Here is a 25,233-nt window from a genome sequence, read left to right on the forward strand (position 1 = left end):
AGTTAATTATTAAATATCAGTAAAAACAGGGTGTTCTTGTTCATGAACAAGAAGATCAAGCAGCAGAATTTTGTCATGATCTCTGGACTGAAAATGAACACTTCCTAAATCCTTTTAGTGTAACTTAATTCTGAAGTGCATGTTATATGACTTCATTTAATTTAATTGTTCTTCGGTATTTGGTCTTGTCTGGACATTTTACATGAGGCTGGCTCACTCTCTAGAAATGGCAGCTAATTTGCTGAAATGCTGCCACATTTTTTCATGAAACTATGCATAACAGCTGTCTTGATTTTCTAAACATCGATAAATAGCATAATCAACACAAATGCACAAGTATTTTCACGTTTTTTCAGAAAACAATTCTATCAGACACTATCTTTTCCCAAAAAGACCATATCTTTCTAGGATAGCTTTTTCTTTTAGGGAGCTAAATCCAATCAAATACTGTATGTGCAAATATATTTTTGCCTTTTGGCTAATTCTGTAACTGCAGCCCCAAAGACATCTAGTCCTTGACTTAAAACCATTCGTTTAGAAACCATTTGAAGTTAGAACAAAAAAAGTGACTTATGAACTGGTTTCCATACTTATGACTGTTGCAACATCCTCATGATCATTTGGTCAAAATTCAGATGCTTGGCAACTGGTTCATATTAATGACTGCCCCAAGGTCAGGCGATCACCTTTTGCGCCCTTCTGACAAACAAGGTCAATGGGGAAGGCAGATTCACTTAATAAGCATGTTACTAACTTAACAACTGTGGTGATTCACTCAACAACAGTGGAGAGGTCAGAAAATGGGGCAAAACTCACTCAACTCTCTTGCTTAGCCAAGAAAAAGTTTTGCTCAATTTTGGTCATAAATTGAGGACTACGTGTATCTCATTAACTCACCTGCTCTATTGGGGCAATCTTACTTTCTAGGTATGCAGAACTGAATGCTCCAGAGCCCTACAGTCCTATTCTTTCTTAAATAAACTCTGGAGAGGCTGTAAGTGGGTGGTTTGGGAGAACTGCTTTGATGGAATCCTTGGTGGTTTTCGGTAAGGTATAATTGCTAAAGACCACAGAGAGGTTTTTGACATATCCTAAATGAATCTATAGTTCTCTCTGCTTCAAAAGCCCCTGTATTTCTCATCTGGAGGAATAAGTAATAGAACTGAAGAGACTCTTCTCAACTTTTAACGTGCACATTTTTGTAGCAAGCTCCAACTAAAGAAAGGCAAGGTACTTTGCAATCCTAGTACTTTGCAATGCTGTGGCATTTCCATGTTACAGTCTTTTTATTATTTGTGGTCTATAATTGCTAGTTTCTTGACTAGGCTGTTGTTTCCTGTTAGCTTATTTGTTTGGAATTGGAATAGTTGTTGATTGGGGTGTTGTTTACGTCTTGATTGTTGGTCTAGCATTAATCTTGGTGTTAATCTCTCTTATCTGGGTGTTGATTGTTGATGTTTTGTCATTTTTTGTTTCCGAATGTCTTTTTTTTATTGTCTTCTTTGAATAGTATGTGCCAAATTGGCACATCACACATTTCTTTGGGGATCAGAGCTGTGTGTGTCCACTCTCCTTATCTCTCCTAAAAACGATATCCTCTGTAACTTATTAGCGAGGCATCTCCATGACAAAATGAGTGGGAGATAAGTTCTTAATGACCATGGTTTTACTCACACAACCCGTTGTGCTAAATATGAACCTCAGTAAACAAACTAGAAGATTCCAGTTACATGAACCTTTACTCTATAAATACATGATGGAAAAATGTATTTTTCTTTTATTTCTTTTTTTGTCTATGTAAATCTGATAACACTATTTCTTCCATAAATATCTTACATAAAAAGAACACATAGTCCCATCCATAGAGAGAGAGAAGTTTCTCAGTCTGTAAGCTTAAGTCAAGGGACCAACCAATCAATGACAGTGCAATTTCTTCTATTTACTAGATGACCTACCGTACTTTAATGGCCTATTTTTGACAAGCAGAAATCATCAAGGCCTTGCTAGTGGCATTCATCAAAAGCCATTAGAATAGAATAGAATTCTTTATTGGCCAAGTGTGATTTGACCCACGAGGAATTTATCTTTGGTGCATATGCTCTCAGTGTACGTAAAAGAAAAGATACATTTGTCAAGAATCATGAGAGGCAACACTTAACGATTGTCATAGGGTACAAATAAGCAATCAAGAAACAATCAATATTAATATAAATCATAAGGATACAAGCAACAAGTTATAGTCATACAGTCATAAGGGGGAGGAGATGGGTGATAGGGATGATGAGAAAACTAATAGTAATAGAAATGCAGCCTTCATGAATAGTTTGATAGTGGCAAGGAATTATTTGTTTAGCAGAGTGGTGTTGTTAGGGGAAAAACTGTTCTTGTGTCTGTTCTTGGTATGCAGTGCTCTATAGCATCGTTTTGAGGGTAGGAGTTGAAACAATTTATGTCCAGGATGCGAGGGGTCTGTAAATATTTACACCACCTTCTTTTTGACTCATGCAGTATGCAGGTCCTCAATGGAAGGCAGGTTGGCAGTCATTGTTTTTCCTGCAGTTCTGATTTTCCTCTGAAGTCTGTGTCTGTCTTGTTGGGTTACAGAACTGAACTAGACAGTTACATTTAAATAAATGATTAGCATGGCAGAAGAAAAAGTAATGTCTATCCTTCATATAAGTTTCAACTACTAGTTTCGTAATTTAGAAAAAAAACTTGCAACTCCTAAGTCTTCAAAACTCTGCAAGAAGTTTTAGATTTGAACTGTTCACCGTTTGGACAGCAAAAAAGTTGAGCTTTTATTGGGAATAAGTCACAAGCACACAGGAGAAAAACTCAATTTAGTTTTACAATTTCATCACTACTGTAGTTAATCCTTCGTATAATATATTCCAAAACACCCTATATCTGAACTAATATTAGCATCAGAACAAAAGATATATGCCAGTCATTATCTGTGGTTTATTCGATGTTTGTGATAAAACCTTAAACCTCTAAATTAAAACTAAGCAGGGAAATAATTTGACATCATAGTATTTGTTAGTGACCGTTCACTAATTCATTGTCAGCAGATTTTCATCCTTATGGATATCCATTATACTTTCACAATCAATTAATTAGACTGTTAGATATACAGTGTTATGTCATAAGAATTCCATCAGTGGATAAGGAGTTACAAGAATCTATTCCTTCTTTTTATCTTGCATGGAACACTTATAAAAAGTCTGAATGATTCCCAAAGAAACAATCAACCTCATTAAAATTGCACAATTAATAGTTCTTTTTCTAATAGATGCCTACTAAAATTTCCATGAAATGCTGGAGTCCTGCCAGCAAGAACACCTGGGTTTGCTTCCTTTCTCAACCTGAAACTTTTAATTGTTTCCTACTGTTTTCAATTTTTAAAAGATTATTTTAAAATGTTAGCATTAATTTATTTTAGAAGCTACTTTGAGAGGGGATTTAAACTGTTATGCAGAGGTTCTTCCTGGTTCTTTAAAAAAAATCTGCTTATGATAGGATGCTGTTTTCCTTTCCTTAGCATAGGTGCCTTTACTAGCTAGCAAACAGATCTGACATACATTTTGAGACTTGCATATTGTCTGGACTTCAGCTTTCCTAAACTGACTGTTTTCTCAATTATTAAAAAGACTTAGAATTCAAATGTTGTCTTCCAGGATAAAAATGCACCCTGACTCACAGTATATTTTAAGATATGTTTCTGGAGTTCAAGTACTGTTTCCTTTTAATCTTGTTGCTATTCAGTAATGCATAACATTTGTTAGGCTTTATTTCTAATTACCAGTAGGTTGGAAGGAAGTCAGGTAGATAACAGTGAGTGGGAAAAGAGGAAGGAAATGGATTGAAAAAGAGGACAACATATATTATACAAGAATAGTTTTCTGTTAACTAGGAAGTGAGGAAAGAATCTTTGACTCTTTAGATGAAATATCCTTTCAGCAAAATTTATCAAAATTTTGCTGAAAGTTAAAATAGCATTCCAAAAATATAGGAGTTGACGGATTTAATGAAATGGTCATAATGCAACAGCCCTGATTTGGCATAACTGATTGACTGAACAATCAATTAAGAACCTAACATTACAATGGAGCATAAAGTACATTTAATGGCAGGATCAAAGCAAGCAGATAGAAAGTTACATAGAGATGTGTTCCCAGCTCTCATGCATCTGATCTGATGATAGTACTTGAAATGTATCTGCGAAAAATATTATCATGAACTTCTGTGTAACAGCCATGAACTGTTGAAGTAGTAAGTACGGTTCAAATACTTTAAATAAATAAATAACTAAAAGCCCAAAGTGTTGTAGAATTTGTTAGCATTAATTAGAACTGCTGTGACACTTCCATGGGTGAAAATTACTTTTATAATGCCAGTAATAAAGGAAGAACACCTGTGGAAGTCATCTAAAGTTGCAAATAAATTCAAATTATTAGTGACATAATAAGTTATTTAAAGTAAAGACAAATTTAAAGCTGTGAAAGCCAAATATCCTGCACAAAGCAGGAGCAAGAAGGCACAAAACTTGACTGCAGAAAATAGGACTTCAGCAAAAGACTGATCAATGCCTGGAATGCACTACCTGACTCAGAGGTTTCTTCCCCAAATTCCAAAACCTTAAGACTCTCTACAGTTGACCTCACCCCATTCCCAAGAGATCTGTAAAGGGTGGGCATAAGCGCACCATTGTGCCTAGCGTCCCTGTCTTTCTGTCCTATTGTCCAAATTTACCTGTACCTACTTTGCTTTTGTTTATGTTCATACAAATTCCTGCTATTTTGTACATGTTTTAACAAACAAACAAATAAACAAGCAAACAAACAAACAATAAAATAATAGATACTGTAAATAAATACCACCATTTTGGGGATGGGAAGTTCTGGTTGCGTTCTGTGCGGGGAGCTGCAACTGAAAGGGATCACTGGAGGAGTGGTTAATCTTAGGAAAGAGTCTAATTTTCCTTCATGCACCTACTAACTGTATTGCACTGCTTTACTCACCTTGGAAGCCTTACTGCCAATTTTAGGATAAGTTTTCCAAATCTGGCTTAGTTATTCTTTATGTTGTTGAAACCAATAAGGTAAACTACAACAAATGTGGTTCAATTAAATGCTGAAGTTTCCAAGCTCCTTTCATGACATGTGGGAGCAAAAACGAAAGTAACCAAGCCAAATGAGAGCAGGCATATTCCACCTCCTTAGGGTATACTTTATAAAGTGATATCTGAATGCTGTTGATAGTCTTTGCAATCATAGCATCAATATGGACCCAACCACATTCCTGTGCATGTGCACGCAACCCCTCGAAGAAGGCCTCCAGAGCCTGGGGAGGGCAAAAAACGGGCCTCCTAGAAGTTCCGGAAATGGGCCCATTACCAGCCTCTGGAGGGCCTCCTAACTTGGGGGAGGCCGTTTTCACCCTCCAGGAGGTTTGAGAAAAGCCTGCAGAGATGCGGGTGCATGCACGGTGGACTTGAGCTGGGCCACGGCTCGCATGCCCACAGATTGGGCTCTGCATGCCACCTGTGGCACACGTGTCATAGATTCGCCATCATGGCCATATGCAGTTAACACTCCTGACCAAGACAACATGAAGTTTAATTTACAGACATATAGTTTGGGAATTGCAATATACAGCATCCATTTTCTTGACTCCTTCTGAGAGAAAAAAAGTTATTCCAGACCAATGATGCCAAAGCAGTTCCAGAATTATAACAATTGTTTCTTATAATCTTAGAAAAATATTTTGAAACATCTCAAAAGTAAACTTTGGATCCCTTTTCAACTCAGCTTTATTTAGGAGAAGAAATATGCCTGACAAACAATGAAGGATCAGCAATTGACCTGCTTGGCTGTTCAACATTCTAGAGCCTTATTTACAAATGCTCACCATGGGCCTGAAAGAGGGATTAAGGAAAGCAATAGATTGCAAAATGCTGTGGAACTTTACAGAGGTCAAGTACCTTTTATTTCTGATAGTTTTTATCACTTCAGAGATGACAAAGTCTTTCATCTTCAGGAATGTGTGTTCTCAGCTATTCTAGCAGCTCAGATTGCTATGGTTTGGGAGTCAATCATCTACACGCTGTTCTAGATGGACCATAAAGGAATCTTCCATGAACAATCCATACAGAAAGTGATTTTTCTCTCTTACCTTAACAGCAAAGGGCTTGTCACATTTTCTGGGATCTTCCCTGGCCAATATGCAACTGTGGGGACGCGGTGTCCTCCTTCCCAGGTTGTCTGCTTTGCTGAGCTACCACCTGTAAAATTTAAAAAAGAGGGGGGGAAACCCCACCCATATTTTCAGATGCTTGTTGGCCAATACTTTTATATTCAATCAATCAAAAAAGAATTATGAAATAAGGGTATAAAAGAAAGTAATCCTTTTCAGCCAAGAAGACAAAATGTCATAGGAAGGAAAAGGAAAAGACAGGGACCTATTAAGACATCTGATGATACACCCCCTAAAAAAGAAAAATAGTTGTATATACAGAATTAATAATAATAATAATAATAATAATAATAATAATAATAATAATGATCCCACCAGTTCTTTGCCATTGGTAACTTGTGCCGGAACTACCATTTACCAGTGGCAAAGAACTGGTGGGATCATAAGCCCGAAAAAGTGGTCGAAAATGAGCAAGCAAAACTACTGTGGGACTTCTGACTTCAGACTGACCGAATTCTGAAGCATAACACACCAGACATTGTGATCGTGGAGAAAAAGAAAGTATGGATCATCGACATCGCAATCCCAGGAGACAGCAGAATTGAGGGGGAAGCAGCCAGAGAAATTAGTGAAATACGAAGATCTAAAAATCGAGCTGCAACGACTCTGACGTAAGCCAGTGAAAGTGGTCCCAGTGGTACTTGGCACGCTGGGTGCAGTAGCAAAGGATCTCAGCGGACATTTGAAAACCATTGGAATTGACAAAATCTCCATCTGTCAATTGCAAAAGGCCACTTTACTTGGATCGGCAAACATAATTCGCCGCTACATCACGCAGTCCTAGGTGCTTGGGAAGCGCCTGACTGGTGATGAAATACGAAATCCAGCATAGTGATCTCGTTTGCTGTGTTGTACTGACATAATAATAATAATAATAATAATAATAATAATAATAATAATAATAATAATAATAATAATAATATATTAGATTTGTATGCCGCCCCTCTCCAATGTCTCAATATTGTCTATTTTTCTTCTGAAGAGCCAAGACCTCAAAAGTCTACTCAGCGTCTGAAATATTTTGGGATTTCCTTGCCAGCTCAAGGTTGACTCAGCCTTCCACCCTTCTGGTCAGTAAAATGAGGACACAGATAGGTGGGGGCAATAGGCTGACTCTGTAAACCGCTTAGAGAGAACTGTAAAGCACTAAAGGCTATTGCTATATGGCAGCTTCTGAAGACTTGAATCGCTTCAAAGAGACAGTGTGACGTAGTACAGTGATGGCGAATCTTTTTTTCCCTCAGGTGCCAAAAGCAAGTGCCCACACCCATAATTCAATGTCTGGAGAGGGACAAAAAGCTTACCCTCCCTCCCCCCCCCCCGCCTGAGGCCCTCTGGATGCCGGAAATGGCCCAGTGGGCCCAGTAGGCCCATTTTTCGCCCTTCTCAGTCTCCAGAGGCTTCCCTTTATCCTGGGGAAAGCAAAGATGTCCTCCCCCACCCGCTCTGAGACCCTCTGGAAGTTGAAAACGTCCTTCCAGCCCCTCTGCATGAACCAAAAATCAGCTGGCTGGAGCACACATATGTGCTGGAGCTAAGCTAGGGCAATGGCTCACGTGCCAGCAGATGTGCCACCTGTGACACACGTGCCATAACTTTGTCTTCACTGACATAGTATATATCAATCTACCTTTAGATGCAAGTTTTACACTGGGATAAATCAATTGCTGCCCCATTTAAATGACCTTCTTTTAGGAGCCCTTGAGAAAACCTAGTAGCCCCAAGATGCTCCAGAGAACAACTTGGTGAATGACACCCGTAAAAGCCCAGTTTTCCCAGTCAGTGGATTTACATTTACTTAAAACTGGGTAGCTCCAGAACAATGTTAGACCTGAGAATTTGTTGTGGAGACAGCTGGAATTGAAGATGCATATTATGAAAGATGCTGTAAATCAGCGACCAAGCTAAAGAAGGGTGGCTCCCTTTTCAAAGAACAGGGCCAAACCGTGAAGGTTCCCTCCCAAGCAACAAAAACAACTTTAGAGGATATCAAAACTTACAGATGTTTTCAGTGTTTTAGATTTTGAGGTTTGAAGAACTCTGTCAGCAAGTCACATTAATTAAAAAAACCAACACTTGCCATAAATTTAAAGACTATTCAGCTTTTCTTCCCGGCCCAGATGTCGAGATGGAGATGAAGCGGGGTGTGTCTACACTCCATTTATGTAACAAGATTTGGAAATGTTTATTGCACAAACTGTTTCATCAGACTGCAAAAAACATTTATATATACACCTAGCACAGCTGCTTTGTTTAAAAAATTATCCCTCCTGCCCGCACTGTAGGCAATTTCCCCTTTGCCTCTTCATACAGAATCATAAGAAGCAGGTCAGACTAATTCGGTTTTCCCTGAAAGGCCTTAGGCTCACCTCCAAAAGAGGCAAACTTCATTTCCTCCCAAAGCATTCACTTCACTATAGTTGTCCAACAGAGCAAAAACAATTTGGCCAGGACTTACATCTTCCAAAGCATCCTGATATACAAAAACAGGTAATAGCTTCTCACAGCATGAAGCAGATTGAAAGTCTAACTCTAGCAAACAATTGGGAATCTGGCAACCACAACCTTATTTTATTTATTTATTTATTTATTTATTAGTTGGACTTGTATGCCGCCCCTCTCCGGAGACTCGGGGCGGCTCACAACAAGTAAAAACAGTCACAACAATCCAATTAATTAAAATATTTAACGATTTAAGAAAACCCCATGTAATAGCAAACACACACACAAGCATACCATGTATAATTAACATGCCCAGGGGAGATGTTTAGTTTCCCCATGCCTGACGGCAAAGGTGAGTCTTAAGGAGTTTTCGGAAGGCAGGAAGAGTAGGGGCAGTTCTAATCTCCGGGGGGAGTTGGTTCCAGAGAGCCGGCGCCGCCACAGAGAAGGCTCTTCCCCTGGGACCCGCCAACCGGCATTGTTTAGTTGACGGGACCCGGAGAAGGCCCACTCTGTGGGACCTAATCGGTCGCTGGGATTCGTGCGGCAGGAGGCGGTCTCGGAGATATTCTGGTCCGATGCCATGAAGGGCTTTAAAGGTCATAACCAACACTTTGAATTGTGACCGGAAATTGATCGGCAGCCAATGCAGACTGCGGAGTGATGGTGAAACATGGGCATACCTAGGTAAGCCCATGACTGCTCTCGCAGCTGCATTCTGCACGATCTGAAGTTTCCGAACACTTTTCAAAGGTAGCCCCATGTAGAGAGCATTACAGTAGTCGAACCTCGAGGTGATGAGGGCATGAGTGACTGTGAGCAATGAGTCCCGGTCCAGATAGGGCCGCAACTGGTGCACCAGGCGAACCTGGGCAAACGCCCCCCTCGCCACAGCTGAGAGATGGTTTTCTAATGTGAGCTGTGGATCGAGGAGGACGCCCAAGTTGCGGACCCTCTCTGAGGGGGTCAATAATTCCACCCCCAGGGTAATGGACGGACAGATGGAATTGTCCTTGGGAGGCAAAACCCACAGCCACTCCGTCTTATCCGGGTTGAGTTTGAGTCTGTTGACACCCATCCAGGCCCCAACAGCCTCCAGGCACCGGCACATCACTTCTACCGCTTCGTTGACTGCTTCGTTGACCTTACTTCTAGCATTCAGATAAATGACAGACAATTTAAGCCACGCCTTTCTTTTAGCATTTGAGAATAGAGCTGGAAGGGACCTTGGAGGTCTTCTAGCCCAACCCCCTGTACAAGCAGGAGGATCCTATACCAGTGATGGTGAACTTTTCTTTGCTTGGGTGTCAAAAGGGCGGATGAACGTGCGATAGTATGTGAGCACATGTCTTTTTTAAAAAATATGTAACATAAGGTTACATAAAACAAACATAAAACAGTGCACAGTGTGTGTGCCCATCACCCGACTGATAATAACCATCACCACCACCACCAATTGCGGGGGTTCAAATATTTACTAAATTATGTTCTTTTTTCCCCCTTAGCTCTAATTTGCATTTGTTTACTATTCAAAGAGTGATTGAAGTTTATTTTTCACATTTTCGTCACAAATTCTACTCAACATATAATCTTTCACCTTATTCCATCGTAACATCAGCTTCTCTAATTTATTTTCATCAAAATTGTCTAATCTTATTTCCATAATTTCAAAATGAATGTGATCAACCATGTACCAATACCAGTTCTGTAATGTGTGTGTGTGCACGTGTCCAACCCAAAATGCAATGCCCTCCCCCTGCGCATGTGCACATAACCCTCCTGCTGCCCCCTTTGCACATGCATACAGGCCTCTGAAGCAGTAAAAATTTTGGTAGCCCTTCACTGGTTTTCACTATTAGGAAGTTTCTCTTTAATTCCAAGTTGCTTCTCTCCTTGATTAGTTTCCTTCCATTGTTTCTTGTTCTGCCCTATGGTGCTTTGTTGACCCCCTCTTCTTTGTGGCAACCCCTCAAATACTGGGGGGGGGGGGGGGCGGTTTATGTCCAGTGAAGGGCTACCAAAACTTTTACTACCACACTGTGGGCGTGGCTTATGCAGGATGCCCTGCATTTTCTTTCAACATCTTTCAGTGCAAATTGGGTGCTCTGGGGTGGAGCTCCATTTTTGCTACCCCAGTGTGTTCCCCTCCATCCGGGCAGCAGCCCACCCCTGGGTATGTTACCCATAGTCCTTCTTTTCTCTAGACCAGCCAAATCCTACAATCATTCTTCACGTTTTGGTGTCCAGGCATTTAATCATCTTAGTTGCTTTTCTTTCAACTTTTTCCAAATTTTCAACATATTTTTAGTAATGTGGAGATCAAAACTGGATGTAGTGTTCCAGGTATGGCCTTACTAAAGCTTTATAAAGAAGTACTAACACTTCACATGATTTTGATTCTGCGCCTCTGTTTATACAACCAAGGATTGTATTAGCTTTTTTCACTGCTGCCAAACACTGCGGGCTCACATTTAAGTGACTGTCCATTAGGACTCCAAGACGCCTCTTACTGTTACTGTTTTTGAGGCAGGTTTCACTTAATCTGTACTTGTACCTTTTATTTTTCCTGCTAAGTGTAAAACCTTCAAGTCTGTCAAGATATTTTTGGATCCTGAGCTTTTCTTCTGGGATGTTGGCTATTTCTGTCAGCTTAATGTCATCTGTAAATTTGATGAGTTCCCCTTCTATTCGCTCATAAATCTAAATTTTTAAAAATCAATTATTTTCAAACAGATTTTCCCCTGGTGATTATGCTTATAGAATAGTTGTGGGCACTAATAAAGCCAATTCTCCAGCAGATATTAAGCATGAAGGTAATGATATTCCGTGGGAAAAGATTGTCATACAACCTATCTGCCCTCACTTACAGTACCTGAACTAAGTGGCCTGTTGTTGTTTGATGCAGTGCAGATAGCAACAAGTCTCAGAGGTTTGGGGTGTGTGTGTGTATAAAGTATAGAACTTGCAAGTGGTGGCATGTATTACGACTAAAGTCCTGTCCTTATTTGCATATACAGTGGTACCTCATCTTACGAACGCCTCTTCTAACGTACTTTTCAAGATACGAACCCGGTGTTTAAGAATTTTTTTGCCTCTTCTTCCAAACTATTTTCACCTTACGAACCCAAGCAGCTGCTGCTGGGATGAAGGGGTTTCTTTTCCCCCCCTTTTTTGAAGAAAGAAAAGGGAGGGGCAGCTTGGAGGAGTAAAGATTTTGCATGCTTGCAAAGGCACTGAAATGGTGTCTTTTTAAGAAAGAAAAGGGAGGGGCAGCTTGGAGGAGTAAAGATTTTGCATGCTTGCAAAGGCACTGGAACTGTGTCTTTTGAAAAAAGAAAAGGGAGGGGCGCCCCCCTTGCCTTTCTTCCTTCCCACTCACCCTTTAGCCTAGCCTTGCTTCTTCCACCCGCCCCCTTTAGCTGCTCCTCCCTGCCCTCTGTTCGCCTCCCTTCTAAAGTTTGGGATTTTCCTGAAGGATTTGCACGCATTATTTGCTTTTACATTGATTCCTATGGGAAACATTGTTTCATCTTACGAACTTTTCACCTTACGAACCTCCTCCTGGAACCAATTAAGTTCGTATGATGAGGTACCACTGTATATACAAAAATCTCCTACAGGCTTTGTCCTCCCGCATGGAAGCTCATGAATATAAGGAGTGGAGAAATGGGAATGATAATCCAAATCCAAAAATGTAAATAGAAATTTAGTAGTACAGTGATCCCTCGATTAGCGCGGGGGTTACGTTCCAAGACCTCCCGCGCTAATCGATTTTCCGTGTTATAGTGGTGCGGAAGTAAAAACACCATCTGCGCATGTGCGCCCTTTTTTTTCCATGGCCGCACATGCGCAGATGGTGGAGTTTGCGTGTGGGCAGCGGGGAAGACCCAGGGAAGGTTCCTTTGGCCGCCCAACAGCTGATCTGCTCCGCAGCGCGGAAGCAGCGAGGAGCCGAAGATGGAGTTTCCCCGTTGCCCAGGCAAAGGGGAAACCCCATCTTCGGCTCCTCGCTGCTGCCGCGCTGCGGAGCAGATCAGCTGTTGGGCGGCCAAAGGAACCTTCCCTGGGTCTTCCTGCTGCCCAGGCAAAGGGGAAACCCCAAGAGAGCCAAAAGAGCACCGGGCCGGTTGGTTCCCAACCAAAAGAGTTTACCCCGATTGTCCTCGGTGGGGGAAAACAGCGCGTCGCCAGGCTCCCCATCTTCAAGAGAGGCGCGACGGCTAGCCAGGGGAGAAAAGGCGCGCGCTCCCAGCCGCTGCGCCACGCTTGGAGAGCAGCGGCGAGCAGAGCACAGAAGACAACGAGGCTTTCGAGGGCTCCAAGGCGGGCAGTGGCGCGTCCTTCGAGCACGCCGGCGGCGACCCCAAGCTGAAGGCGGCCACCACACACACACACGCCGCCGCCGCCATCCACCCCGCCGGGTTCCCCGCTTGCTACCTCTTCGCCTTCTCCCGCCTCCGAGGCCGACCAGCCCAAGCCGCAACAGACACACACACACATACACGCACTCCCTCTCTCGCGCTCACACAGACGCACTCAGACAGAAAAGAAAAAAAAAATCCCCAAAAGAGAGGGACAAGAGGCAGGCACAAAGCAGGGGCACAAGGGGAGCTGCCCGGCAGAGGTTGCTTTTTTTCTTCTCGTAGGCAAGTGGAGGGGGGGAGAGAGAAGGAAAGAGAGAGAAGGAAAGAAAGAGATGAGAGAGGGAGGAAGAGAGTGTGAGAGAGGAAGAAAGAGAGAGAGAAATGATAGAAAAAAGGGGAGAAAAAAAGAGAAATGAGAAAATGATTGAAGCAGAGAATGACAGGAAAGAAAGAGAAAGAGACAGAGAAGTGACTCTTGGTGATGACGTATGACGTCATCGGGTGGGAAAAACCGTGGTATAGCAAAAAAACCGTGGAGTATTTTTTAATTAATATTTTTTGAAAAACCGTGTTGTAGCGTTTCGCACTAATCGAGACCGTGCTAATCGAGGGATCACTGTATACCAGAAACCATTTTGAGAGGATTAACCTGGAAGGGCAAAGAATAACAATTACAGGAACACAGTTTTTGTTGTTGTTTCTTACCAAGACTGTTAAGTTGCTTCCTGTGCATGCACAGAAGCAAAATCTCACAAGGGATGCTCGCGTGCACGTGATTTTGGCGATTTTTTGCTTTTGTGCATGCACAGAAGCAAAAAATCACAGAAATCTCTCTCACATGTGTGCATCCCCTCACAAGATTTTGCCACATATTTGCTTCCTGCGCATGCGTGGAAGCAAAATCATGCTGGGGACACATGCACACATGTGCAAGATGACTCAAGCTGCACACACAGTGCACTGATAGTGGCAGGTAAGAGCAATCCGCCCCTGGTAAGTTCATCCTGTAAGTCACCAAGATATCCCAGGCTAGGGGACAGGAAAAAAACAACAAGTGTTGTTCTGTGTTACTATAAATACATGAAAATACCCAAAACCGTGCCAGTAACTGAGGTCAATTTGAAGGAAACTTCATTGTAAAATGATTACTTGTTATGCCGTTAGCACACATGGAAAATTCTTCCCTTGTGGCTCTCTGCATAATTTTAAATGTTTGAGTCCCGATGGAATATGTCTCCATTACAAATGTTGTTTTCCCTGACGTAAAAAAATTAGTTCACCCAGCCTGGTTTCTTTCAGATGCCCATCTTGAATTTGTTTGATTTCTCTCCTAACAAAAGACAGGTTTTATGGAGCTCAAAACTGGAAGCACAGACTCAGTATAACAACAGGGACACTCGTGACAAACCTCAACTTTTGCCTGTTAAATCTAAAGGTTCTCCACTGAAAAGTGGACTAAAGGAAACAAACTCAATTAGTTCCCCCCTTCCTAACCCTAACCTTTACCCTAACCCTAACTCTTGAGTTCAAATAAATGGCAGCCAATTGAAAAATTGACTTATTGATTGATTGATTCATTCATTCATTCATTCAATTTTTATGCCACCCTTCTCCTTAGACTCAGGGTGGCTTACAACATGTTAGCAATAGCACTTTTTAACAGAGCCAGCATATTGCCCCCACAATCAGGGTCCTCATTTTAGCCACCTCGGAAAGATGAAAGGCTGAGTCAACCTTGAGCCGGTGATGAGATTTGAACCACTGACCTTCAGATCTACAGTCAGCTTCAGTGGCCTGCAGTACAGCACTCTACCTGCTGCGCCACCCTGGCTCTTATCTTTTGGGACTTATCTTTCCTTCATGCACTGTCCCGAAGCACAAAGAATATCAACTCTACATCAGCTCGAATAAGAGACATTTTCTGGATCAAGTGTGGAACTTAATTCATATTCTGGCATTTATTTCAACAGAGGCAATTCACATTCTCTACTACATCAAATTACAAAAAGATTCCGGGGAAAATCTGAGAGATGACAGAAACGAAATGTTCCCTTGAAAGAAACAGGAGAGAAATGGAAAAACTGAATATGGAAAATTAGCAGCAACGGAGATGTCCCTGGACCAATTTCAGATGTCACTCTTTCCAAAACACTTCTCAAAATTCTCTGAAAACCTATAGAGAATTATCTTATATATATGTAAGGCTCTTAATCCCAACAAGACATAGGTAGTGGTAGGTTTTCTTCAAGGAAATATTTTTAGTATTTCTTAATGAAGGTCTCCCTTTTTATGAACAGATTCATTTTTTCCTCTGGCTAAATCCTTGGGAAGCAAGAAAATAGCTAGCATCTTACAGCATACAGCTTATAGCATCTTATAGCATCTTATAGCATACAGCTTATAGCATCTTATAGCATCTTATAGCATACAGCTTATAGCATCTTACAGCATACAGCTTATAGCATCTTATAGCATACAGCTTATAGCATCTTATAGCATCTTATAGCATACAGCTTATAGCATCTTATAGCATACAGCTTATAGCATCTTACAGCATACAGCTTATAGCATCTTATAGCATCTTATAGCATACAGCTTATAGCATCTTATAGCATACAGCTTATAGCATCTTATAGCATACAGCTTATAGCATCTTATAGCATACAGCTTATAGCATCTTACAGCATACAGCTTATAGCATCTTATAGCATACAGCTTATAGCATCTTATAGCATCTTATAGCATACAGCTTATAGCATCTTATAGCATCTTATAGCATACAGCTTATAGCATCTTATAGCATCTTACAGCATACAGCTTAGAGCATCTTATAGCATACAGCTTATAGCATCTTATAGCATACAGTTTATAGCATCTTACAGCATACAGCTATAATGAGAAAGAGTGTTGGAACTTTATCTCATTCCTGACACTGTGGTGGTAGTGAAAAAGAAGGGGTTTGGACTAGATCAGAGATGGGAACCTTTTCGGCATTGAGTGTCAAAAAGGGAGCGCACGTGCACTTGCTTGTCAGGGCTGCAAGCCTGCAACCCAGAAGAGGTGTGGCCCAGAGAGCATGTGTGTGCCGGGAAATGAACTTCCGATTTACGGCTCGCACATGCGCACCAGCCAGCTGCTGCTCAGGTTTCTGGTATGTATGCACACACGATGATCAGATGGCCAGCGCACAAGCGCACACTGTAAACTGGAAGACCACTTCTTTCTGTTTCCAGCATTGCCACACGTGTGAAGGGCAGCTGATCATCGCACACAGATGCATGCCAGAAACCCAAAAGATGAATGTGTGACACTGTGCATGCCAGGTGACACTGCTCCTTGTGCCATTTCAGACATGCAGGCCACAGGATCTCCATCATGGAACTAGATAGAAGAACTCCAAGGTCATTTCCAGCTCTGTTCTGATCGATCAGTGTTTCCCAACCTTGGCAACTTGAAGAAATTTGGACTTCAACTCCCAGAATTCCCCAGCCAGTGAATGCTGGCTGGGGAATTCTGGGAATTGAAGTCCAAATTTCTTCAAGTTGCCAAGGTTGGGAAACACTGTGATAGATAATCAGTAGAATTTCCTCCTCATCCTTCTGCCCCTTCTCCCATCCTACTCCTCCTTCCATTCTTCTCTCCTTCTCCTCCCTCCTCTCCTCTCCACTCCTCCTCCACTTTCCCTTCTACTTTTCTGCATTCTTCCCAGGAGACTCACCTAGCGTTTATGCTGATAGTATTTTGGAGCTGTATTTCCCCTGTATCATGAGATATAGATTTTCTCTTTCTATCATAAGATATGGATTTATGAACCATGGATAAAATGAGCAATTATGTATGTTGTTTGTAATATTGGAAGGTATATACACATTGATTTGTATGTGAGAAAGTGGAGAAAAATTTTAAAAAAACTTTTTGGGGAAAAAAACACCTCTTTCCATCATTTTGATGTTGTGTTGTGTTATATATACTACATTTTATATATTGCATTTTATTCAACATTTCAATCCATTTCAGCATTTCAATCCATTTTAAAACAAAATTTGATTTGTTTTTTTAAATAATTAATTATTAAAAATGGCTTCAAGTCAAAAAGCTTATGAAAAGACATCTGAGACTCCAGAGAGCTACTGATATACAGATAAAAAAGGCTAGCAAATTAGCTGAACACTATTTCAGGTTTATTCACTGCTGGGATTAAACATTCTCTCACACACTGGTCTGTTGCAAACATCAATAATCATCAATAATAATCATAATAAAGTCTCAGTGAGGCACCACCTTGATGTTGTGGGAATTTCTCTATGAATTTTCCCAATCTATTTCTAAAGACTTGTAATGGAGTAGCTGCCTTGCAATAAGCTCAATGAATTAATTATTTTTATGGCATAGATTTTATTTTGGAAAAGCAGGGGCTGCCAATCTGAGACATTCATTTGCGTGAATGAAGTGATATCACGTGCCGAGATATGATATTTTAAAACTTAGAGAAGAGTTTTTAAACAATGAAAAGAAACTCTGAGACTTCCTCTGTGAGGGTTCTGCAACAGTCTCTCCCTCCCCCTTCTATATTTGGAAACGGATAGGAAACAGATGTAGAGAAGCCAGCTACTGCTGTTCCCAAAGAGTAACTGGGGAAGTATGACTTTAAGAGCATCGGTTCATGTGTACTCACTCAAAGACATACGCACCATCGGTATCAGATACAAAACCAGGAAAGATCTGCATTTACATTGCACCTTCCTGTCTGCATAAGCAGAAATAACTATCCCTCTTCCTTTGTTGTCTGAGTTGAGAGGACATTAGTCCCTGTCCAGATATGGTAGCAGGGTGCAAAGTTCCATTATGACAGCATTTTTAAACCATGAAAAATAAGTGTGCAAGAAACCATGAAAATTAAAAGGGATCCTCATTTTAAACTTGATGCTGTGCTGACGAAATAATCTAAGGATCAAATACAATTTCAATAGCATGAATAAATAATAAAAATGGCTATAAATCATAAAATAGTTTGGTTTTGATGTTATATAAAATGTAAATGTTTAATAATAGTATTAAATATAATATTTCTTTATCATGTTTGAAAGAGTGAACATCCCACAGACAACTTTCCCATGCTGACTTCATTTCATAAATGACTGCTGGAGGCAAAACTGATTATAGGATAGCCCTCTAATTTCATGTAGCAATGTGCCCAGCACAGCATGTTTCAAAAGAAGAAATGCTAAATTGAGAAAGAAAATGTATGGAGTTTTTTGGATGCACCCCCCCCCCCCACACACACAAAAGAGGGTGGAAAGGTTGGTGCATCTTATACACTGAATATAGCAATTTTTGGCCGCCCAGCCCCATGTGAAAATGGGTGCGCAGAGGGTTTGGGAGTTCTGCAGAGTGCTCCTGGGGGCTGGGAGGGGGCAAAAACATTTTTTTCCTTACATACCTCTTCAAAATCTTATACACCGATGCATCTTAGAAGCCGAAAAATACATTAATAAATAAAAAAAATGCAACCCAAATTTTCTAATCAGAAAAGCTGGAGAAAACTTTTAAAAAGTGGTGTTACCTTTTTTTCGTTGCCACATCCCTGTATATGGACCAACACTTCCTGCATAGTCACACTTCTCAGACCAAGGACCATTGTCTCCTAGAAAGATAAGAGGAGGACATCCTGTTGATAAACAGAATGGGAAGGTATCTTTCGTTTGAAACAATGGGAGCAGCCACAGCAAGGTTAGATTGGAGGGCGTGTAGTTCCCATTTCTTTCAACTGAATAAATATTATTTATATTAACAATTAACAATTGCACACGTTTAATCATGCTTCGTCATTATACTATCAAATTGGTTATATAAAGCTGGAAGGGAAGGTTAAAAGATTATAAAGAATATGGGAGACCTCAGTATTCACCTGGTCTTTAATGCATGAGTTTAATAAATTCTCTAAACCTTTTTCATAGAAAACAAAGGAAAGCCTTCACTTTTTTGTAGGGAATCCCTGACTCACCAAAATAAAAAGTGTTATCGTAGATACAATTCTAAATAAAAGTTTAGACTGCAGACACAAAACTGAACAGACATCGAGAAACAAGCACAAACAAGATTATGCAAACCTGGTGATAAGACTAACAAATCTATTGGCTGGAGGGAAAATAAATAGCAAAGGCTACCTCTATTCTTCTTGAAAATTTAACCTATAATGATGCTTTACAAGGGATTATTAAGGCTGAGAAAATACAATCTTCAGGTCCAGAGCTGGGGTAGGATCTGGAATGACTCAGGAGTTCACAGCCTCCCCAGCAACTGTGGGATTTTTCCAGATGATGACTAGTTCAACCCATTTCCCATCTTTTCCTGTTTTGCACATTTTTTAAATCTACAGTATACCAAACAGAACTGGGATATTCTCCTGCAGAAAAACTTATGAGCTAATGTGGAAGTTCTTTTATTGTTGTGTGCAGTTGAGCACCGCTTCTTGCGTTCATAATTTTCCTCAGCAAATATTGTAATTTGTCAAGATCCAAACATTGTTTCTTTTCTTTTTCCTCTTCTTCTTTTTAAATAATTTTTATTAAATTTCTTCATTAAAAACATATAACATACAATAGAAAAAATACACCATACAATAAACAAACACAATACACAAATATACATATACAGTGTTCCCTCGATTTTCACGGGGGATATGTTCCAAGGCCGCCCGCGAAAGTCGAATTTCCGCGAAGTAGAGATGCAGAAGTAAATACACTACTTTTGGCTATGAACAGTATCACAAGCCTTCCCTTAACACTTTAAACCCCTAAATTGCAATTTCCCATCCCCTTAGCAACCATTTAGATTATTATTCACCATGTTTATTTATTAAAGTTTATTTAAAAAAATATTTATTAAAGGGGGAAGAAAGTTTGGCAATGACATATGACGTCATCGGGCGGGGAAAACCGTGGTATAGGGGGGGAAACCGCAAAGTATTTTTTTAATTAATATTTTGAAAAACAGTGGTATAGACTTTTCGCGAAGTTCGAACCCGCGAAAATCGAGGGAACACTGTACAACTAAAGCATAGCAAAGAAAAGAAAAGAAAAAACCACAAATAAAGAAAAAAAACCCTAATCACAACAAATACTTAATAACAATATATTAACTTATCTTTATTTTGTGCTTTGTGAGTAGAAAAAAATAATAATAATAATAAATCTTTTTCTTGTCTTATTATTTTTCCTCTTCCATTTACATTTATATTTACATATTCTACTTACTCGTTATTCTTATTTTCACTCTTTCTTGTCAAATATTTATATTGAATTTATTTTGTTAAAATGCATTTGTCATATTTATATGACTGACCATCTCACAAGAGTGTGTCTGGAAGATGCGCAACAGTGAATTGGTTTAATAAAAAAATTCTTTCATTAAAAATGTATTTTTAAAAAACTGGGCTGCCAAACCATACTGAGTAGCAAATGGGCCCCTCGCCTTCAAGAGGAATCTAAACAGGGCTGTGAAGCAGGACAATTACAAAGCAAACTCTAAAAGTTTAACATTGTTTTTTTCTCCAAACACCGAAAACAACTTGCAGAAAGACTTTTTCTCTAAGTGAGGAGGAAAGATATTTGCCACTTGAATAATTCTTAAGGATTGGGAGACAAAATAATAACAAGAAAGAGTTTGCCTTGGAGTTTAATGAACCACATTTTACTTCCCTCCCTTGGGAGAAAACAACTCATTAACAACAGACTTCGGAACTGGCTATTTTGTTCTTATGTAATGAAGTGCTTAATTATTAGTGAAAGGTGACAAGGTTTGTGTTGTTGGCTAGAACTGAAGAATTCATTCAAGTAAACAGTGCCTGTGGCAAACAAACTTCAAAATGGGCTACTGATACATGCAAAAACCCCTTAACTTATTATATTATATTATTTATTATAAATAAGTTGTGCAGTCTGTTCATCCCCCACATCATGTATCCCAGCGGCCGGTCAGGTCCCACACAGTTGACGTTCTACAGGTCCCGTCAGCCAGATAATGCCGCCTGGTGGAGCCTAGGGGAAGAGCCTTCTTGGTGGCAGCCCCAGCCCTTTGGAATCAACTCCCTCCAAAGATTCATTCCGCCCCCACCCTCTCCGCCTTCCGTAAGGTCTTAAAGACCTTTATTGACAGGGCTGGGGTTATTAAGTTTAACATCTAGCCCCGGCGATGGCATATGAATTAATTTATATGTATGAGAGGGTGAAATGTGTGTGATTGGTGGGATTGAGGTTTTGGAGTGTATTTTAGATTTAGATTTCTACATGTTTTTGTATTTATCCCTGTGGTGAGCTGTCCTTAGTCTGAGGAAAGGGCAGCATAGAAATCTAACAAACAAACAGTAAATTTGGTGACAGGAAAGATCAAACAAACAAACAAACATTAAATTTGGTAACAAGAAAGAATCCCTGCCAACTTTAACCTACACCGCACAGGTTTTCTTGAGAACAATCTAGAACCAGCCACTTGTATCACCTCATCTGCTTCATGGCTAAAACTCAAAGGAGAACAGAACTGTATGCTATGCCCTCAATCAGTTACACAAATTTACAGTGAATCCGAAGCCCTTTTTCTGGCTTTATATTTTTTAAAAAACCACTTTCAGAACTTGTGTGCTGATTTTTTCTTTTCAAATAAGAGCCCAGCTGGGTGGGGAAAATAAGTTTACTCAATAGACTTCAAGATATGATGGATCATCCAAGACCATGTGACACTGGATGATTATTGACGTTAAAAGGAGGAGGCCTTGCCCAGTTACTTTAGAAGATCCACAACGACTCATCCAAAAAGTCAGACTCAGATTTCACAGATGTACAAACAGTTACAATACAAGCTGAAACAGCAAAATACCAGAGCAGAAAATTAATCTGAACATAAATTTTAAGAGTTCCAGTACATTAATCTGAACATTAATAACAAGTGTTGTTATTCAGCTTCATGTCCCACTGGTTTAAAACCCATTTCTGAGAAAAACCCTGCTTGTTATGACTAAATCTAGCAATGGATAAGGTTGTTTAAGCTCCTTCTAATACAGCAAATAAGGGCATACAAAAAAAATATGACTCTCCTTTACCGCAGCAACTTTTTAATTGGTTCCATGAATTCCTAAGGATATAACATTTTTATTATCCGAGATTCATTGGGAGACGGTGCTGCCAGCTGATCCTTCAAAAGGAGGCCTATTGAGTGTGTGACAAAATAAATCTCTATGAGACCAATTTTAAGAATCGATGGTTGTTTGCAAGAATCAGGTATCTGTCATAAATCATGAGCCTATCAGATGCTTTTGGGGAACTCTATTTTATCAGGACCTTCATCTGAGTTTGTTAAATTCGTTTGCTGCCCGTCTTAGCAGAAGTTCCAAGGTTGAGGCTATAGCCCCAGAGGAAAGAGTTCCATTCCAGTTCTTTTTTTAAAAACTTCACCTGTAAACCAGAGGAATGTATCTTCCTTTGCTGTGCTGTCAACCGCATCCTTGATCTGTCCCACCAAAGCATCCATTTCCTTCAAGTATGTTCCATAGGGATCTTGGCAAGATGGATTCCAAGGTGCCTCAGGCAAAACCAAAGGCACGTGCATATGAGTCAGAGCAAGATATAGGAAGAAAGGAAGACCTTTCTCGCTGGAAAAAAATGAAATGAAATAAAGGTTTGCAATAGTTAATTATGTGGAGGAGCAACATCCTTGCTCAGAATTATTACACCTACCATTACTAGTTGTAAACAGCAACTGACTATCATTCCAACAATTGTACAGGTAGTCGTTGACTTACAACCACTCATTTAGTGATTGTTGAAAGTCACAAAGGCATTGAAATAAAGTGACATGACCAGTTTCTACACTTTCCACTGTAGTATCCTCATGGTCTTGTGATCAAAATGCAGACATTTGGCAACTGTCCTGTATTTATTGACAGTTACAGCATCCAATGTGATCATGATTTATAATCTTCCCAGCTGACTTCTTATAAGCAAAGTCAGTTGGGGGGACGACCAAGTTTGTTTAACAACTGCATGATTCATTTAACGGCTTCAGTGATTTACTTAACAAATGTGGCAAAGAAAGATTGCAAAATTCATTTTGACAACTGTCTTGCTTAGCAATATAAATTTTGGGCTCAATTGTGGTTGTAAGTCCTACAAAAAGATCCACAAAGATGAGACATTAAACAACAAATGACACTGATAATACATAAAATAGATCTAATGGAAAATAGAAATTAGCGCAACAAATTAAGAAAAGCCAACAAAATTTCTTTGAAAATGTACTATAGGTGGCATAGAACACCAATACAATTAGTTAAAATAGATTAAAAACATTCACCTAAATGTTGGAAATGTAGGAAAAAGAATGGTTCTTTTTATCACATGTGGTGCCTTTGTAACCAGACAAAAATAATCTGGAACATAGTTCAAAAATGGTTGGAAGAGATAATGGAAATGAAAATAGAAAGAAAACAGGAACTATTTCTACTTGGAATAATCCATGAAAGATATGAAAGATGTCAAATTTTCTTAATCCTGCACATAACAACTGTGGCGAGATTAATTTTTGCACAACAATGGAAAAGTGAAAACATATCAACTGAAGATGAATTGTTAGAAAAAATTATGATCTGTGCAGAAATGGATAAATTAACAATGGAAATAAAAGATAAAGATGAGTCGGAATACTACCAAAACTGGAACAAATTCTACTCTTGGTTAGAAAGTCAGGAAAAACAAAAAATAAAATAAAGATAACCAATCAAATAGCCAATTAACTTAAATATCAAGGAAAGAAAAGAGGATCGATTGAATATAGGAATAAGAGAGATACCGATGTAAGACCTATGTATAACAAAATGTATACAGTACTAGAAATATTAAATGATGGTACTATAGAAATATCACAATAGAAAGTAAGAAACAGGACTGCCACACATCATCCAATGTTTTTATAATGTTTTGTTTATGTTTCTTTATGCATGTTTATAATGAAATAAAGCTTTTTGTAAAAAAAATTGTGGTCGTAAGTCAAAGACTGCCTCTATTGTTGTATTTTCTTTTCTTTAGCTCCTTAAGCAAATCTTCTTTCCTATCAACCTTTCATTTATCTCATTTCCTAAACCTGTTCACATCAGCTTTCCTAGCATGCAGGTATTCATAAGGTGACCATGTGATTCCTAACAATTTAAATTTATTAAAAAATGACAAGAGTTATAATACAAATAAATATATTATAGTTTTATAAAAGTATAACTGTAAACTGGAGATAAGGAAATTCTCACATTTTCCCCAAGAAGAAATTATTGTTAATTCACATTTATCATATTTTTGGTGTATAAGATGCACTCCTCCCCCCAAAAGTGGGTAGAAATGTCTGTGTCTTATACAGCAAATGTTGCCACCATTGTTGCCTATTCCCGTCGCCTGGAATGGGCTAAAAATGTGTGGAGGCCGAAAGTGGGACACATGGAGGTGGCAATAGGCAGCAGTGATGGGTGGCGTTATTGTTGATGGCAATCCCCACAGCCTAGAACAGCTGATAGGTGGTATTCTGGGAGGCAGATCCAACCACCAATCAGCTGCTCATGCTAAGTCAAGCTGTGCTGAAGCTGACCAGGCTGTTTGCTGTTTGCTGCAAGGAGACAAATTGCTGGCAGGCAGAGGCAGATATTTTTTTTCTTATTTTCCTCCCCAAAAGCTAGTTGCGTCTTATAGTCTGGAACATCTTATACTCCGAAAAATACAATAATTAGAAGATACATTAAAGCAAATAAGTGCAATCTAAACTACATTTTCCTTTTATGTGATGAGGACTCAGCAAAGATAGGCAAAAACAAAATTGGATTAATGTTCATTTTAATTAAAATTAAATACAATTAATGCCTTCATTCTCTCCATGTTTAATAATTTTCCTTCCATACTTGATAATTTGCCAACTGGCTATTACAAAAATCTATCTTGGCTATAAAAGTTGGATCAAAGGATGTTTATGATCATACTTGACTGAACAAATACCGTATTTTTCGCTCCATAAGATGCAGTTTTTTTCCTCCCAAAGTAGGATGAAAAATCAGCGGCGTCTTATGGAGCAGGGAGGGGGGGAGGCGCTGGAGCAGGGGGGTGGCGGCGATATACTCACCAAAAGTGTCCCGCCTCTGTCG

General features: G+C 39.6%; 1 protein-coding gene across 7 annotated transcripts in view; it reads right to left on the reverse strand.

The window, feature by feature from the left end:
* ARSG (arylsulfatase G) overlaps positions 1-25,233 on the reverse strand; it is a 129,289-nt gene that overhangs the window by 29,256 nt on the left and 74,800 nt on the right. For 6 of the 7 annotated variants that reach the window (XM_070740286.1, XM_070740287.1, XM_070740281.1 and 3 more), the window contains 3 exons: positions 22,511-22,707; positions 18,625-18,705; positions 6,175-6,283 (listed from right to left, as the gene is read on the reverse strand). In XM_070740286.1, coding sequence (XP_070596387.1) covers positions 6,175-6,283; positions 18,625-18,705; positions 22,511-22,707 — 387 coding nt within the window. The remainder of the gene's footprint in view (positions 1-6,174; positions 6,284-18,624; positions 18,706-22,510; positions 22,708-25,233) is intronic. The other variant, XM_070740288.1, reaches the window with a different exon arrangement.

Source organism: Erythrolamprus reginae, chromosome 2 (genome assembly GCF_031021105.1).
Source record: "Erythrolamprus reginae isolate rEryReg1 chromosome 2, rEryReg1.hap1, whole genome shotgun sequence".
Classification (NCBI taxonomy): Eukaryota; Metazoa; Chordata; class Lepidosauria; order Squamata; family Dipsadidae; genus Erythrolamprus; species Erythrolamprus reginae.